This window comes from Gallinula chloropus (genome assembly GCF_964237585.1).
Source record: "Gallinula chloropus genome assembly, chromosome: 4".
Lineage (NCBI taxonomy): Eukaryota > Metazoa > Chordata > Aves > Gruiformes > Rallidae > Gallinula > Gallinula chloropus.
This window is the reverse complement of record NC_140088.1, coordinates 83,426,274-83,441,600: the sequence shown is the minus strand read 5'-3', so window position 1 is coordinate 83,441,600 and position 15,327 is coordinate 83,426,274. Positions and strand designations below refer to the sequence as shown.

Sequence of the window (15,327 nt, the reverse complement as noted above, 5' to 3'; positions counted from 1 at the left end):
GCTAATGAGATGAATAGGCCCTCTGCCTTAATTATTATTTAATATTTGGTAATTATTCTTTGATTATTTTCCTGGTAAAGGAGGTGATTCTCAAGCCTGTATTCCTATGAGCTTCTGACTATTGCACTGAGATTTGACAAGAGTCTTCCAGAACCAGCTGAGCTCTAAGAGCAGGCAACTCAAGACCTCTAATCTTCCAAACATGGGGCATGATGTTGAAATTCCTTCTGCTAACGTTAATAATTTCAATATCTAATTGTGACCATCACGAATGCAATGTGTGCTGCTTGCCTTCTCATGCAGCTCCATGCTCCTGGGCTGGATTTCCCTGACAAAACACAACTGAGATTTTGCTCATTGCTGTTTAAAATGTACAGTGCCATGCTCACTCCCTGAAAAATACAGTTTCTTTTTGGCCAGTGTGTTTGATAACTGGAGAGTGGAGTGAACTGATTGCCTTTAAATGGTGGTAGGCACATAGTGTCTCTGGGTGCACGAGAGTGCTTTTCCCTGCAGTTAACCAATTGTAGTGCAATTGCTGCTGGCTGGAGCAGAGTTTAATTGATAGTTGTTGTGCAAATAACGGGGTGGAGAACTTTGAGAGGGGAAATTCTGCCTTTGTACATACACAAGGTTGCAACAGTGCTTTAGCTCACTTCTATAATGCACTGAAACATCATATAAAATACTGGGATATTAGAAATACATGAATAAAGAGCTTAGCATTGGCTATTTTTGATATAGGTATCTGAGCTTGTTCTGGAGATCTGTGGATATGCAGATGTCATGTATCCCTCACTCGGTGTTTACAGATCCCTTTTGATGTCTCAAAACCTGTAACTTTTGATAACAGTGCCATTTTCTCCTCTCCATTAGGTTTTTTGTAGTTGAAGATCACATCTTGCATACAACGCAGGGCTTGGTAAATAGAGCCTATATTGATGAGCTGTGGGAGATGGCGTTATCAAAAACTATTGCGGCACTAAGAACACATTCAGTAAGTAAAAGCCCCAGATTGCTCAGCTGTTGCTTGAGTATGACTTGACATACTGGCTTTTACAGCTGTAATCTTTGTTTTCCCTCTTTTCCAATGGCCATGTTTAAAACAATCACATGAAAATGCACAGCAGTTTCCCCAAAAGCTTTCTCCAGCTTTTCTGGCCTCTTGATACACTGTGTTTCCCCGTCTCCCTAATATTTTGGGGGACTGAAGAGAAGAAGATAGCAGTTCGGTATTTTTGCTGTTGCTTTGCTGATCACTTTTTGAAAAACACCAGCAGAGGGAGTCGGTTTGTCCTGGAAAACTGGGGGGAAAAAAGCTTCACTTTGGCACACCGAAGTATGACCCTGTTTGATATTCAACAAATACGCTGTAAAGTTCATGGCAGAGAATGGGCTGCTATCAAACTGCAAATCATTCGTGGATAAAAAGACACTAAATAGATTTCTTTTTCTTTAGTACTGAAAGAAATATGGGAAAATTGTTGCTTCAGTATTCTTCTTCTTGAGCAAAAATACCCAAAGCCAGTTGCAAAGAAATTACTTCCCCCCCCCTCCCATATTTCTGTGACCTGATATAATGTTGTGCTTGTTCAGCTGGGATCACTGCAGTTTTTTGAAAGCTCTGCTGGTTAAAGGGATGGAAAAAATTGCATTTGACCCTAAAAGGAAAGGCATTAATGACCTGCCACAAGTCCATCTTCAAATTGTTGGGCCGTTTTCTCTGGGAAAACCAAAATATTAAATCACTGATATCCTAGTACTGCTCCTGGAAGGCAGTGCCATCCGAAAGCACAAGGATGCAGCAGGGTGGTGTCAGTGCAGGCATGCTTCTGCTGTGATGCCACACGTGCATGATGGTCCTATAGTGATAACGGTGTCACTGCCCTTTGCTGAGAAAACCCTCAAATTTCTGTCTGAAGACAGAACATGCTGCTCGCTCCAAAGTACGCAGAGTTGTACACTTACATGCCAGAGACTTAAGTCTTGGCTGGTCCCTCATTGGTATGAGGGACCTCCAAGGTTTCCCCCAGCACTCTGTCTCCATCCAGCAAGGCAGTTGTGTGGAAAGCTGGTGCCTTTCACTTAAACTTCTGTGTTATGGATGGGAATAAACACAGAGAGGTACACCCCACGAGGTTGTAAACCTGTGTTTATTTTCTTTTCAAGTGGGGTTTTTGGCTAGGTGAAAGCCATGAGAGTAAGCCAGGTACAAACATGGGGTTTTTCAATTTTGCCAGCTTTGTTGCCGTGATAAGTTGTTTTAAGTGATGCCAAACTTAACGCGTGAAGTAGCTGCCAAGCGAGGGTTGTTGGGGTGGTTTTATTTTTCAGTAATCATGAAAATGTTACCTGAATTCTCAACACTCTTACTGTGGTCGTCACTGTCATCTCTAAGCACTGCTCAGCCTACAGGTCCCATCCCACAGTGCCATTGAGACTTGATGGAGGGCTCTCACGTCGGTGAGGCTGTTTCAGTTCTTCCCGTTTAGCCAAACTTATCCCTGGATTGTCTTCCTTGCTGCAGACAGGGACATCTTTTATCACTTCTGATAGCTTTAGGGCATTATCTTTCTTTCTGACTTTATTTTTTGGACAGTGAAATGGAAAATGTGTCTCTTCCAGTCTTTCACATTGATTAATGGAGTCATTCCTCTTTGAGTTTCCAGTGAGCTTTAAATCTGTTTCTCTTTCCAGCTTATGATCACTGATTCTATATTTGGTAAGAATCTGTCTGAAACTTTACATATTTCAGGATAGGGAGATTGTCTGCTGTGTCCAGAGAGTGCACGAAGCCTGTGGGTGACGTGAGGTGGCTCTGGGGGGACGACCGGTGCTGTCACTGGGCTGAGTTGTATCTTTAGGGTTTTGAGCAGTGCCCTGACCAGCAATAAATACTCGTTGTGTAGCTCTGACCGCTAACTTTGCTGAAATATAGGTATGCAGTGTGTTTTTCCTCAGCCTGAACCACTTAGCAATGCAGCCTTCGCGCGGGGCTTGGGGATGCCTCTCTGCGATGCTTCATTACCGTCAGACACAACACACTAAATATTAAATGAGAGGCGCTGCTGTCGTCTTGGTATGACAGCACGCTGATTTGCTTCATCTCCTCTCGCTTCCCCAGCAGCTCCTGGGTAATCTTAGAGACACTTCAGGTATCTTGAGAGCAACTGAAATCCTTATTCATCATGGAGAGCCTCAAGAGCAGCGTGTTATGAGGGGAGATACCCTTATCAGTGTGCCTTCCCTTTCCCTGTTCAGCGTTAGGGCATGGGCTGACTGCACAGCGTGCCTGTGCAGTTATTATCACTCAGTTGATAATGCACTAAGGCTGAGGGCAATATTTTTTCTGTGTGCTGCAGTTAAGACCGTGTTTTAATTTCCCCCTTTCTTTGCAGTCCTACTGCTCGGACCCGAGCCTGGTGTTAGACTTGAAGAACCTCATTGTCCTCTTTGCAGATACACTCCAGGTAGGTGACTGCCAGTGACTGCTCTTGAACTCACTCAGTGGTCGCACTGCTTGCAGATCACATCCATCAGCAGGGTTAAAGGGCTGATGTGGGCTCACTGTGGCAGCCCAGCTTCTTTTTTCACATTGCAGCACCCTTGTTGGCTCTGCATGTGGGGTGGCCAGCCTGCAGGCAAGGACTAAACCTTGGCTGCCTTCCCAAGTCCTTGTGCTTCCTGCCTGCACCCAGCCTTTAATGGCCCTTGATGTTGCCACCTCAGTAAATCACTGCCTAAACCTCCCCGCCAGCACCACGCACCTCTGCAGTGGTGGCAGGGGAAAATTTGCCCCCATCCTCCCCATTAAATAGAGAAAATAATCTTCAGTTGCCTGTTGGTGACTTTTTCCTGCCTGAAGTTGCTGTCTTTCCCCACCCTGCTGCAGGGATATGGCTTCCCGGTGAACCAGCTCTTTGACATGCTGCTGGAGATCCAAGACCAGTATAGTGAAACCCTGCTGAAGAAGTGGTCAGGAGTTTTCAGGTAAGAAGCAATTTAAGTGAGCTCATGAGACATTCCTTACAGAGTAGCTGAGACATTAGTAGCAAGCTCGTGTTTAAAATGCAGGCAACAATAAGCTTCATACTGTGCTCTCCTTGGATCAGAGTGAGACAATGTAAATAGAGTTGTGAAGATGCTGTGTGTGGTGAGAACTGCACAATAAATTGCTGTAGGCCAGAGGTTTTACAGCCCAGAGGGACAAGGTTGTGGTTTCATTATGGAGCTTGCTTTGATAGGTGGAAGGATGCAAAAATCTGGTGCTGCAGTAGCTTTCCTGTGCCCTCGCTCCAGCACTGAGCCATGTGTGCCTTGGGACATGGGTGGCATATCCTGATGCTGCTGTTATAGGTACACCTGTGAGCTGAGCAGTTGCCTGCAGGTAGGGCACACGATACCTTATCCAGCATCTCATGCTGCACTTAGGAGCCACCAGCTCATGCTGCCATGGTCCTCCAGGATATCCCAGGAAGATTGAGGTGTTTCAGAGCATGGAGCATTGGAAAGAGGTGCTGGAGGATTGAGAGTGCCCTGGTAACTCAGCCTTGATCTTCCTGGAGTCAGGCAGGACCAGAGCTCACTTGGACTTTACCAGGGCCTGCTGCTGAAGCTCCCCCTTGCTACACCTTGGTTGTGCCTTTATGCACACTGAAGACTTGAAGCTGGGAGAGCTCCTTGTGCCTAGCCACAGGAAGGATGATTTCAACAGTCACAAATCCAGGAGGAACTTTATCCCCATGAGATCAAGTCTTTGACTGGCACCTCCTTCTTAAGAGCTTCCCAAATGAGCAGTAAATCTGCAAAGTTGTGGTTGGTCTGTTGGCATAGAGCTGTCTTTCTAACTTTCTTTTTTTTTTGCTTAGAAATATACTTGATTCAGATAACTACAGTCCCATCCCAGTGACAAATGAAGAAGTTTATAAGAAAATAGTTGGACAGTTCCCATTCCAGGATGCAGAACTTGAAAAGGTAATCTGGAAATGGGGAAAGCAACACAGCGTGTCTGCTGGTGCAAGAAACCCCTGCACCCTTGTTAGTGGTACTGAGAACTGCAAATGAAAGGGTCCACAAAAGCCCAAAACAACCACCAAATCCGCCCCCTTCCCCCTGAACCAAGTAATCATCAGAAAAAAGCAAAACAGGGGAAAGAACAAATATATTTTCCACGCATTACATTTCTCCTTGCATGGATAAGTGGTATCTCTTGACTTTTGTAGAAGTATGTAGCCAAATTTGACCTAGCCAGTGTCCCTTAAAAGCCTGTTTGGTCTTCTACTCCACATCTGGCATCCAGTGAGCTCTGAGCGTGGTGAACTTAACTGGGACTGGGGTGGGGATTTCAATCCAAGTCAAGTGTTTAGATTTCAGAAAGCCTGTGTCCTTCCCCCACTACTATACTTGAGGGGTCCATCTTCTTACTAGGAATGTTCTGTGCTCCCAGCCACATGTGTGCTAAGGATAAAAACTAACTAGGAAAAAATTTGGTAGAGGACATCTGTTTCCTCTTGGCTGTTGTGAGCAAGTGTTCACCTTGGGCACCAGCTGTGGGAGGTGACCCAGCAAAACACTTTGTGAATGGTGGGAGATAAAAGTAAAAAAATTCTCCAGTGGGTTTTTTTTTTTTTCCATATGAGTTAAGGAATAGGGAGAGGGAATGAGGGTTGTGTTGTGCTGCCTGCTCCCTCCTAGCTGCAGGTTTCCTTCCAGCCAGTTTCAGACTCCAAATCCCTTATGCACCCGTGTGCTGTTTGTACGTGATTATCTGGTCTTTCACTTGGCTGTAATGTTTGTGTAATATACAATAATTGCTGGCTTGTTGTTTCATTGCTGGATTTAGCTAAATACTAGAATTAATTTAACTGCTTGGAACACGTTGCTGGAAAGCGGTCGTCACTCCTGTTAAATATCTGCTCTCTGATTTGAAGTCTCTCCTGTATTTTACAGCAACCCTTTCCAAAGAAGTTCCCCTTTTCTGAGTTTGTGCCTAAAGTTTACAATCAGATTAAGGAATTCATCTATGCCTGTCTGAAGTTTTCTGAAGACCTTCATCTGAGGTAGGGAATGAGTCTGCTGGTGGTTGTAATATAGAGGATTTGTCTGCACTGAAAGATCTGAATGGGATTAAAATATGAATTCTCTTCTTCCACCCTCCGTGCTTGGATTATACTCTGTCTAAACTGGAGGTGGCTGGTGGTCTCCTTGGAGTGGTGGCATCCTTTGTGTACAAAGGGCTGGTCAAGTCCTTAAAAAGAGCTGCCTCACAGAGGGAAAGACCATGATAGCTGTATAAAAAGTGAGGGGGCTGTTTCATCTAAGGAGTCACATGTACTAAATAGTTGAATCTGGTTGTCTCAAGAAAGACAGTGATGCTCATTTGTCATCAGGTCAGTACCTGATGTCACATCTACTGGAATTTCACTGGAACAGGCTGCCCAGGTGAGTTGTGGAGTCTCCTTCTCTGGGGATACTCAAGACCCATCTGGACGCCTATCTGTGTGAACCTGCTTTGGTAGGGGGGTTGGACCCAATGATCTCTGGAAGTCCCTTCCAACCCCTACAATTCTGTGAATCTACAACCTCCACGTGGCCTCTCAGAACTGTCCTTCAAGGAGCACGTTGGTGGGAAAACTCTTGAGGTTTTGATTTGCCCTGTATGTTAATGAGTTTCAGCTTCTGGTTTAGGGGGTTTGTTTTTCTTATTTCCCATGAGAGTTTAAATACAAATAATGTGATTTTTAAAAAATTATTTTTAAAGTCTCCAAAATATTCCATGTGTTTACCCTCCCTTCTCCATCCCAAGGTGCCCTGATCCTGCTTTTGTGCATGTATATGTGTTTGTGATTAAAAAACAACTATATTTGCCAGGAACTGCAAGTTGGTGCTTTTTATTTTTGCACCCAGTAATGTCTTCAACTTGGTAAAGATATATAAATGCATGAAGAGACTTTTACTGGAAGGAGGGATCCTTCTTCCCTGCCACTTGCAGCACCGTAATAGTGAGAGGTTGGACAGGGGTGGGGGGAATAGGATTCCCCCCCATCTTGGCAGCTTCATATCCTGACACTGGGCATTGCCCCAGTGCTGATGTGAAGATCACCAGATGTTTCACTGCCTGCACAAGGCTCTTCAGGGTTTTAATTCTGCTCCTTTGTGCAGGGTTTAATAATCTGGAGAGGCACTTTATCTCCATCTTCTGCTAGAAGACGTGGTAGCTCTTTGGTTGATGTGGCAGCGCAGGACGTTTCTCACCCCACGTTTAATCTCAGCCTTCCACTGGTGGCAGGTTGTTCTCTTTGGTGGCTCCCAGGGCTCTTAACCTGTGGGTCACCATTAAACATCTCGGTTTCTAAAGCCGACGGAGTGGTCTGATTTCACATGGATGCTGGTTTCACCAAACCCCTCCGTTGGCACTTCCCTTGCGAATTTTGTGCCCCTCACCATTATGGAGATTATTGGGTTTGTCAGGGAAGGGAAGAAAAGTGTCCCCTTGGGTCCCTCCTCAGGGGTCCCCCCGGACACGTTATTAAAATTCCTTTCGACATTGGATTTTCCAGCCCTTTTTGAGGAGCAGCGTTGGGCTGGGGGAAGGGAACTGAGCTCTTGGCTTTTCTAGCTAAACATTTGGAATATTTCTCTGAAAACCCCTGTTGACACTTTCTTCATTTCACCCTGACAGCTTGAATTAGGTTTTATTAGGAAGCTTGGCTACAAAGCCGGCAGCAAGTTTTCTTTCTCTTCTCTTTCTTTTTCTTCTTTGGTTGTCATTTACCTTGCACCCTGGAGTGATTGGGGTCAGCCCGTCAGTCATGGGAGGCCTGAAGGTCATGACTACTGCTATGGGATACGGGACATCAGCTGTCATTAACCCAGACAGCTCGCTTAAATACTCTGCAGTCTTTTCCTGAAGAACAGAGCCCTGTGGCAGAAAAATTTAACTTGTTTTCTTTTTTTTTCTCCTAATTATTTTTTTTTAACTAGCTTCTTGTATTTGTTGGACGGGTGTGTTTTCCTTTATATTGCTATGCTTGTGAAAGTTATTTTGCTTTTCAAGTATTTGAAGAAAATTTGGAGCTTACTATGCATTTATAGGGGTTGTGGTGTTTTTTTTTTTGTTTGTTTGGCTCTATTAATTTGCTCAGGAGAAAGAAAAGCTCGTTTATATTTTCATCAGTTCTGCCTTTGTTAAAAAGTGTGTATTTAAGCTCATTGAGGAGATGTCTTTAAAAGTGTCCACTCACTGGAAGGCTTCCACTGGCTCTGGTGGAATTTCCCATTTGAAAGATAGGGAATATCTTTGGAAAACAGTGAGTGGAAGGCTGAGATGTCAGTTCTAATCTACCAGGACTTTTGACTGTTTGGATTTGGGTTTTTTTTTTTTCCAAACAAAGCACCCATCCTGAAAGCACTTGGGATACAATTTTCCAAGTGCTAAAAATAATTTCAGTACATGAAAATTATTAAAAATAAAGTAAAATAAAAACAAATCAGAGGCTTGGATAGTCAAATCAGGTTGAACCTTTGGACACCTGCTTTAGGAGAGAGGAGATAAATGGGATTTCTTTGATAGCTCGTGTTGTTGCGTGTGTGTTACCTAGAGGTCTGTGGTTGTAGTCCAAGCCTGGTAATGAAGTTGGTAGATCAGATTGACATCAGACATGTGTCGTGAGCAGCCCACATTAAAAAACACTCAACATTTGGCAGGATTTGTTTTCTTCTTGCATATTGAGAACTGGGGTGTGACCTTGCTGTACAGCCAAGACTCAACCTCTACTTCATAGTCAAAAGTTGGCGTCATACAACTGATTGGCACCATTTCTCTTTGTTAACAGACCCCACTGGTCTGGACACTGCGATGAGCTGTTGGTGGGAGCTACTACTTGGCTCATCATTTGAACGGTGAGAGTGCTGGGCAAGGTAACAGCTAATGCCCATCGCCACCCTCACTTACCTCTTCTCTTGCAACAAGGAAGATTTGGGGAATCACGGTCCAGCACCTGGTCAAATCCTGCCTGATCTTTTTTTCCCCAAAAAATGTTTCCATTTTTTCCCCTCAGCCTGTGGACCTCATGGGAGATGTTGCAGATCCTCCTGCTCCAATGGAATCCAACCACAGGGGTTACCAAGCTGCTTGACCCACCATGTAACTCAAGTTACAACCTGATTTTCTAGCTTACACAGATAAAATGAGAAGAGGAAACCTTTGTAACTGGTGCTTGTACACAGAGACAGCTCAGTTAGAAGTGCTTTGAAGAAGCAAAAGCAGCTTGGAAGTGCTAAGCAGTATTATTAAGCACTACTTGTTTATTATGCCCTGGAGGCCATCACGCTTGAGATGTTCCTGCAGCTGAAGTGAGCGATTAAAGCAACCCCTCAGTTTGCAAAGCATTTGGTGATATGGCAACCTTGTGCCGTCAGCACTGGCTGCAGCGTCGGGCAGAGGCCAGCAGCATCCCGCTCCTGCCAACAGCATGACTGTCTTGGGGCGTACACGCAGCCAGACAGTAACTGGTTTGTTTAATTTTGACGCCCTGATGACAGGTTGACATTTGAATGAAAAAAAAAACCCACGAGCTTTTCCAGTGCGACCTCATTGGCTGCTGTGTTGGTTTAGTGGGAAAAGCTGACACCATGTCCAAAGCCCCGTGTTTTTCATCTGAGCTTTCTGGGTTCCACTAGATGCTGGAAGCTCCAGTCACCAGTTCCTCTTTCAACTTTAGCTGTTCTGTACCTCCACCATCCCTAGGGATGGGCTCTGTGACTCCTTATGTTTTTCATTTCAGGATTTCCCAGGACAAATCCCCAAAGTGCTTGTACAAAGATACAGTGTTGTAGACTGTATGTTCCCTAGACAATTATTTCTTTCCCCCTCTGTGTGTGGTTCCAGCCCTTGCTGTCCCCCCAACCCTCTTCCCCAGTTCCCACACCACTGGCAGCAGCAGGCAGCTGCTGCCCCTGCTGTAATGGGGTTTCTTTATACCACCCCTTTGCTTTAAATCTCCTTTTTACCATCTGTAGATCATCACAGGGTTAGATTTTATTGCACCTGCTGTATTTAACCATGTTATTGTCAGGTGGAGGGGCCTGAGGACAAACTGGTTCTTCCTGGGGGATTGATGAGACCTTCTCACTCTCTACAACTACCTGAAATGAGGGAGTAGTGAGATGTGGATTGGTCTCTTTTCCAAATTAACTAGCAATAGGAAAAGAGGAAATGGTCTCAAGTTGCATCAGGGGAGGTTTAGAATGGATATTAAGGAAAAATTGTTCACTGGAAGAGTGGTCAGGCATTGGAACAGGCTGCCCAGGGAGAGGTGGTGGAGTCATGGTCCCTGGAGGTGTTCAGAAAACCTGTAGACATGACACTCCAGTATGTGGTGGTAATGGACAGATGATTGGACTTCATGGTCTTAGATATCATCTTGATGATTCTCTGGAAGGTGTGGAGGTGGATGTGTTGTGCATACATGTGTGCTGGGTTTGGGTTGTTTTTTTTTTAAATCTTTAAGTAAAACGGTATTTGAGGATCCCAAGCATGGTACAAAGACCAGGGGAAATAATTAGCTGGCTTCTTTTCCCCACACATGTTGATTTCTGCTCCACACTTTTAAAAACCCTGATGCATCACCTTGGACCTCACAACCAAACTCTGCGAGAAGGCACCAAAGGGACCACCTGGGATGTGGAGTGGGCTAGCCCCAGTCATCATTAACACAAGATGTGCTTCCCCACTAAGTGGGAGGAAAGTAAATTTGGAGGGATTAGCAGTGATTATCTAGAAGAGACCTACACCAAGACTTTAGTTGATGACATTGAATTTAAATTATCCTGCCAAGCTGCTGGTCCTCCTTGTGACCAAATAGGAAGGGGACACTGGTCAGCCTTTGGCAGGCATGTAGTTCAGAAAAGCAGATTTCTGAACATCAGGGAAAAGGAAATATTAGAGGGACCTGTTGAGGAGCTCAGCCACTTGGACGTACAGGGAGTTGTGCAGCTGGGTTTTCCTTGGGAAAGCTGCATCAAGGCACGGCTTTCTCAGCCTCTCAGAAATACAAGCATGGCTTTGCTCAGAGATGCAAGAAGAGAGAAATATTTGCTGCTTCTCTTGGGAATTTGGGAGATTTCAGTGCAACTCTCTTGTAGCAGTGCTAGAAAAGTCCTGAATTTATTTAAAAATGGAGTTGATGAAAGCTTCAGAGTGCTTGGGGAAGATGAGCAGGTCCAGGAGGCTGCTGTGGCTGCAGGGTTGTGGTTGGAGAAAGCTCAGTCTTGTTTTTCCAAGCATCAGGCACTGATGGACCAGTGTCTCAGTGCATCTGCTCTAATGTTAAATACATAAATCAGGGAGGCATGAGCTGGGCAAGGGCTGGCAGCACCCATCCCTGCACCAGCAGACACCCCAATAGCAGCCTCTGACATCTCCCATCTCACACACCAGCAGTAACTGCAGGGTACTGCAGGGTTTGCTTTGGCTTCTCATGTCCAACCCTGCTTTGTCATCTGGCCCTTTTGTCAAGTAAAACAGGAGAAGGAGCAAAAGGTCACAAGCTTGATTTACAGGGGAGCCTTAAAGTTATTAATGCTTCTCAGCTTTCCAGTTGGAAATTCTCTTTGCCCTCAGCTGCCTGTCACTGTGCTGCCAGAGATAAAGCCCCGTGGTGTCAGGGCTAATGCAGGGCCAACAACAGATCAAAGGAGCCTGTGCTGGGGTGGGTTTCCAAAACCTCCTTCAGAAAGAAGAGGTTGCACCTTGCTGGTGTGCATGTTGGAGGGGCAGCAAAGACCTGTGAGCATGTTGGAAAAACCTCCAGTCTGATGTAATTAAAGAAAAAGCCATGAGAAGGCTGGTGGGGGTGGTTGTGGGGTTGGTTTGAGCTTTTCCCCCCCCCCATTGCATGTCTTTGATGTCTTTCTCCTTGCGTACCTGTGGTGATTTGACCCTGGCTGGAGGCCAGATGCCCACTGAAGTTGCTCTATCGCTCCCCTTTTCAGCTGGCCAGGGGAGAAAATATATATTGAGAGGCTCAGGAGTTGAGATAAGGACAAGGAGCCATCACTCTGCAATTGGTGTCATGGGCAAAACAGACTCAACACAGAATAAAGGAAAGAAAACTCTCCTTTACCACACTACACTGCACACACAGTGACACCAGAGTCGGGTAATGAGAAGTGTCACCAGATCTTAAAGCACCACTGTGGCACAGGGATGGGCAGGGAATGGGGGTTTTGGTCAGCTCCTCATGAGTTTTTTTCCTTCTTAACTGGTGGGGTGTGGGGGGGCATTCCTCACACCCTTCCCCTGCTGCACTGTGGGGTCCCACCTATGGGAGACAGTCCTCCATGAACTTTTCCATGAGCCCTTTCCCAAGAGGCTTCAGCTCTTCACCAACTGCCACACTATGGTTCCTTTCCAAGGGGTGCAGGAGACTGGGCGATGAGGGCTCCGAGTGATTTTCCTTTCTTAGAACGCTTTGCCAATCTCTCTTTTAAATTCTACTTTCCAGCTCCACTGAAGTTGATGATATGATTAGAAAATCTACGAATCTGCTGCTGACCAGGACGCTGAGTAACTGTTTACAGAATGTCATTAAGAGGAAAAATGTCGGGCTGACAGAGGTAGGTCGTGGTTTTGAGGAGACCTGTTCCCAGGGCAGGGTGATGGAAGGGGCTTTGTCCCTTGGAGCTCCTTACATCATCTTCAGAGATGCTGGCTTGGAGCATTATTATAAAATAATTGGTTGGAAAACAATAATGGAACCATGCAAGAAAAAAAAGTGTTGTATTTTTGGAGATAGGAAGCTTGTAATGTGTCCTGCTCTCTGGACACTGTAAATGCCCTTTGGAGGGGAGCTTTGGAGAGTTTGGTGCATTTACAGCAGTGTGTGTTTACCTATGAAGCTTCCTCAGCCCTTTATCTCACAGTCTGGAATCTCTGTGCTCCCTGGGGGCAAATTCCTCTTCCCTCCTGCTCCTCTCAAGGCTCTCTCCACATACAGGAATGCAACAGGATCCCTGCATTGTCCACCCCCCAAAATTATCTTTTTTGAAACGTTCCCACAGAGTGATGGAGCGTAGGAAGGGCATATTTGAGCGTGATGGTCCCCTCAGCTGCTTTTGCCCAGTTTAGGCAGTGGAGATGTTCCTTGGCTCTTCCACGTTGAGTGAAGGTGATGCCTTTCTTTGGGCAGAGAGGGGCTGCTTCTGTGTTTCAGAGCTGAAGAGGATTTGTGCAAGGAAAGCATATGCAGTACAAGTTTAAAATAAAGGTGTAGTATGTCCTGAAGCTGGTGTACATCTCTGAATCTTTTATCATATTTTCACCCTCATGTTCTTTACCACCTACCAAGTGCCTACCTCTCCAGTTATCTCTACCATCATTTTCTTCTAATTTGGTTGAAAAAAACCCAGGACTTTGAGCATCTTCACCCCCTCCCACCCCTTTTCTTTGTGTAACCATTGACCTGTTTGTCCAAGTGGAAGCACACTGCATTTTTCTCCAAAATTTCTCAAGTCCTTCCCACTTTAAAAGACGTTGGTGTGACTGCATGGAGCACAGGACTTAGAGGAGGCGTTGAAGAGTCTGAGATCATATGTAGGCAGGGGCCTGGCATCAAAAGTGATCGCAAAAGGTATTTAAGTACCTTGCATAACTATCACTTCCCAGGTTTAATTTGTGCACAAAACAACACTGTCTGTTTCTGGCCACTCCAGATGTCATCTTCCAAGTGGTGGAAAAGGCTCTGTGCCAGCCTTTCTGGTCTGGTAGCCTCTCTGCTTTTCATCGCTGTTTTCTGAGGCTGCCTCTTAGCAGTGAATTTTCAAGTTGGTTACCAAGTCTGCTCCAGATAATCATGATGTTTGGAAGATGCTGCTGTTTTTTTTTTTCATTTGAATACCCCAACAAGAAGATCTTACCCTCTGAGTTCAGGAGAAGATCAGAACTTGAAGAAGCCAGCGAGGGAGCAGAAAAGCTCAGAAGGTGTGGTGGAAGAGAATCAAAGCAGCCATGGCCTTCAAGTTCGATATCTGAGCAGGGAAGAGGTTTAGGAGGAATTTTGCACAGTTGGAAATACCTAATATTTAATTAACTTGAAGCTATAGGAAAACAGATCATGGTCATGATGTCACAGCTGTCTGACAGAGAAAAGGAAACACATGAGTGCTTGTTTGAAGGCAAAATTCAAGAATGGAATTAACCCAAGGAATTTAGAAGTGAGAAATCACACCCCACCCCACATCCCCACCCCCCACCCATGTTATCTTCATAATACGTTTTAGGGACAAAACAAGAGGAGTTCAGATAAGATGGAATTTGATTTCTTTAGAACAAAAATGTGACTGAAATCACAGAAGCATTGGATGGAAGTGACCTCTGGAGGTAGCTAGCCCAGCTTTGCAGTGAAAGTGGGATTATTACTTGCTCAGATTACGTCAACCATTGCTTTCTTTGTCTGAGTTTTAATTTCTTCAAAACACAGATTCCACAGCTTCTCCAGGGACCCTGTTCCAGTTCTGCACTACCTTCCTAATGACTCTTTTGCTTCCAATATCCAAGATGAACGTCCCAAACTCTGACCATCGCCTCTTCTCATGTCATATGGCACTAACATTGGTTGGGTGCTATAGTATTTGTGGAATTCCCTCAGTATTTCTGTGCCTGCAACACTCAATTTGGTGATTAATCCATCTCACTCAGAAGATTTGTGAGTGTTTCCATGTAATTTTGTTGTGACTGCAGTGTCACAATTAAATTGTAGCAGTTAAATTGTATCAGTCTGGAGCACTGTAATGCCTTCTGTGTCTGTAAGAGAACTGTTTTGGCATAACAGCTGAACTAGATGTTATTTGGAAAGGTTTTGTTATAGCTTATGTTGCACCCTGAAAACATTTGTGTCAGTCTGCTTGGAAAGAAAGGGGATATACTTATGGAATTCATGGTTCTTCCAAGTCAGTGATCCTAAAAGTCGGGATTGGTTTGCTCTGGATTGTAAATGTTCGTGTTGGTTGACATTAGCAGAGGCTTTTAACTCTGCAGTTGCCCTTAATGTCCTGAAATGGTGCTATGTGAAGGCAGCTGAGAAGTCAGCATTAAGAAAATTGCAGATAGTGGTGGGTATGGTAATCAAACAGATACCCAGGTGAGATCTGCTGTTCACCCACACCACCCGCAGGAAAGTAAAGCCTTGTGGTTTCTTTGTTACATGCTTTTGGATGATGCTGTTTGGTGTCACTCAAGATACCGGTTACTTAGGGTTCATTAGCAGACAGAATACTCATGACTTGACATGGCATTTTTTGGTAAGCCTGTTGTGTTTGAACTGCATT

The 15,327-nt window shown here is 45.0% G+C and overlaps 1 protein-coding gene across 2 annotated transcripts in view; it reads left to right on the top strand.

The window, feature by feature from the left end:
- EXOC6B (exocyst complex component 6B) overlaps positions 1–15,327 on the top strand; it is a gene marked incomplete at both ends in the record, with an annotated part of 300,949 nt that overhangs the window by 183,521 nt on the left and 102,101 nt on the right. For both annotated transcript variants that reach the window (XM_084263018.1, XM_084263017.1), the window contains 6 exons: positions 877–997; positions 3,399–3,470; positions 3,893–3,990; positions 4,869–4,974; positions 5,950–6,059; positions 12,507–12,618. In XM_084263018.1, the coding sequence (XP_084119144.1) occupies positions 877–997; positions 3,399–3,470; positions 3,893–3,990; positions 4,869–4,974; positions 5,950–6,059; positions 12,507–12,618 (619 nt within the window). The remainder of the gene's footprint in view (positions 1–876; positions 998–3,398; positions 3,471–3,892; positions 3,991–4,868; positions 4,975–5,949; positions 6,060–12,506; positions 12,619–15,327) is intronic.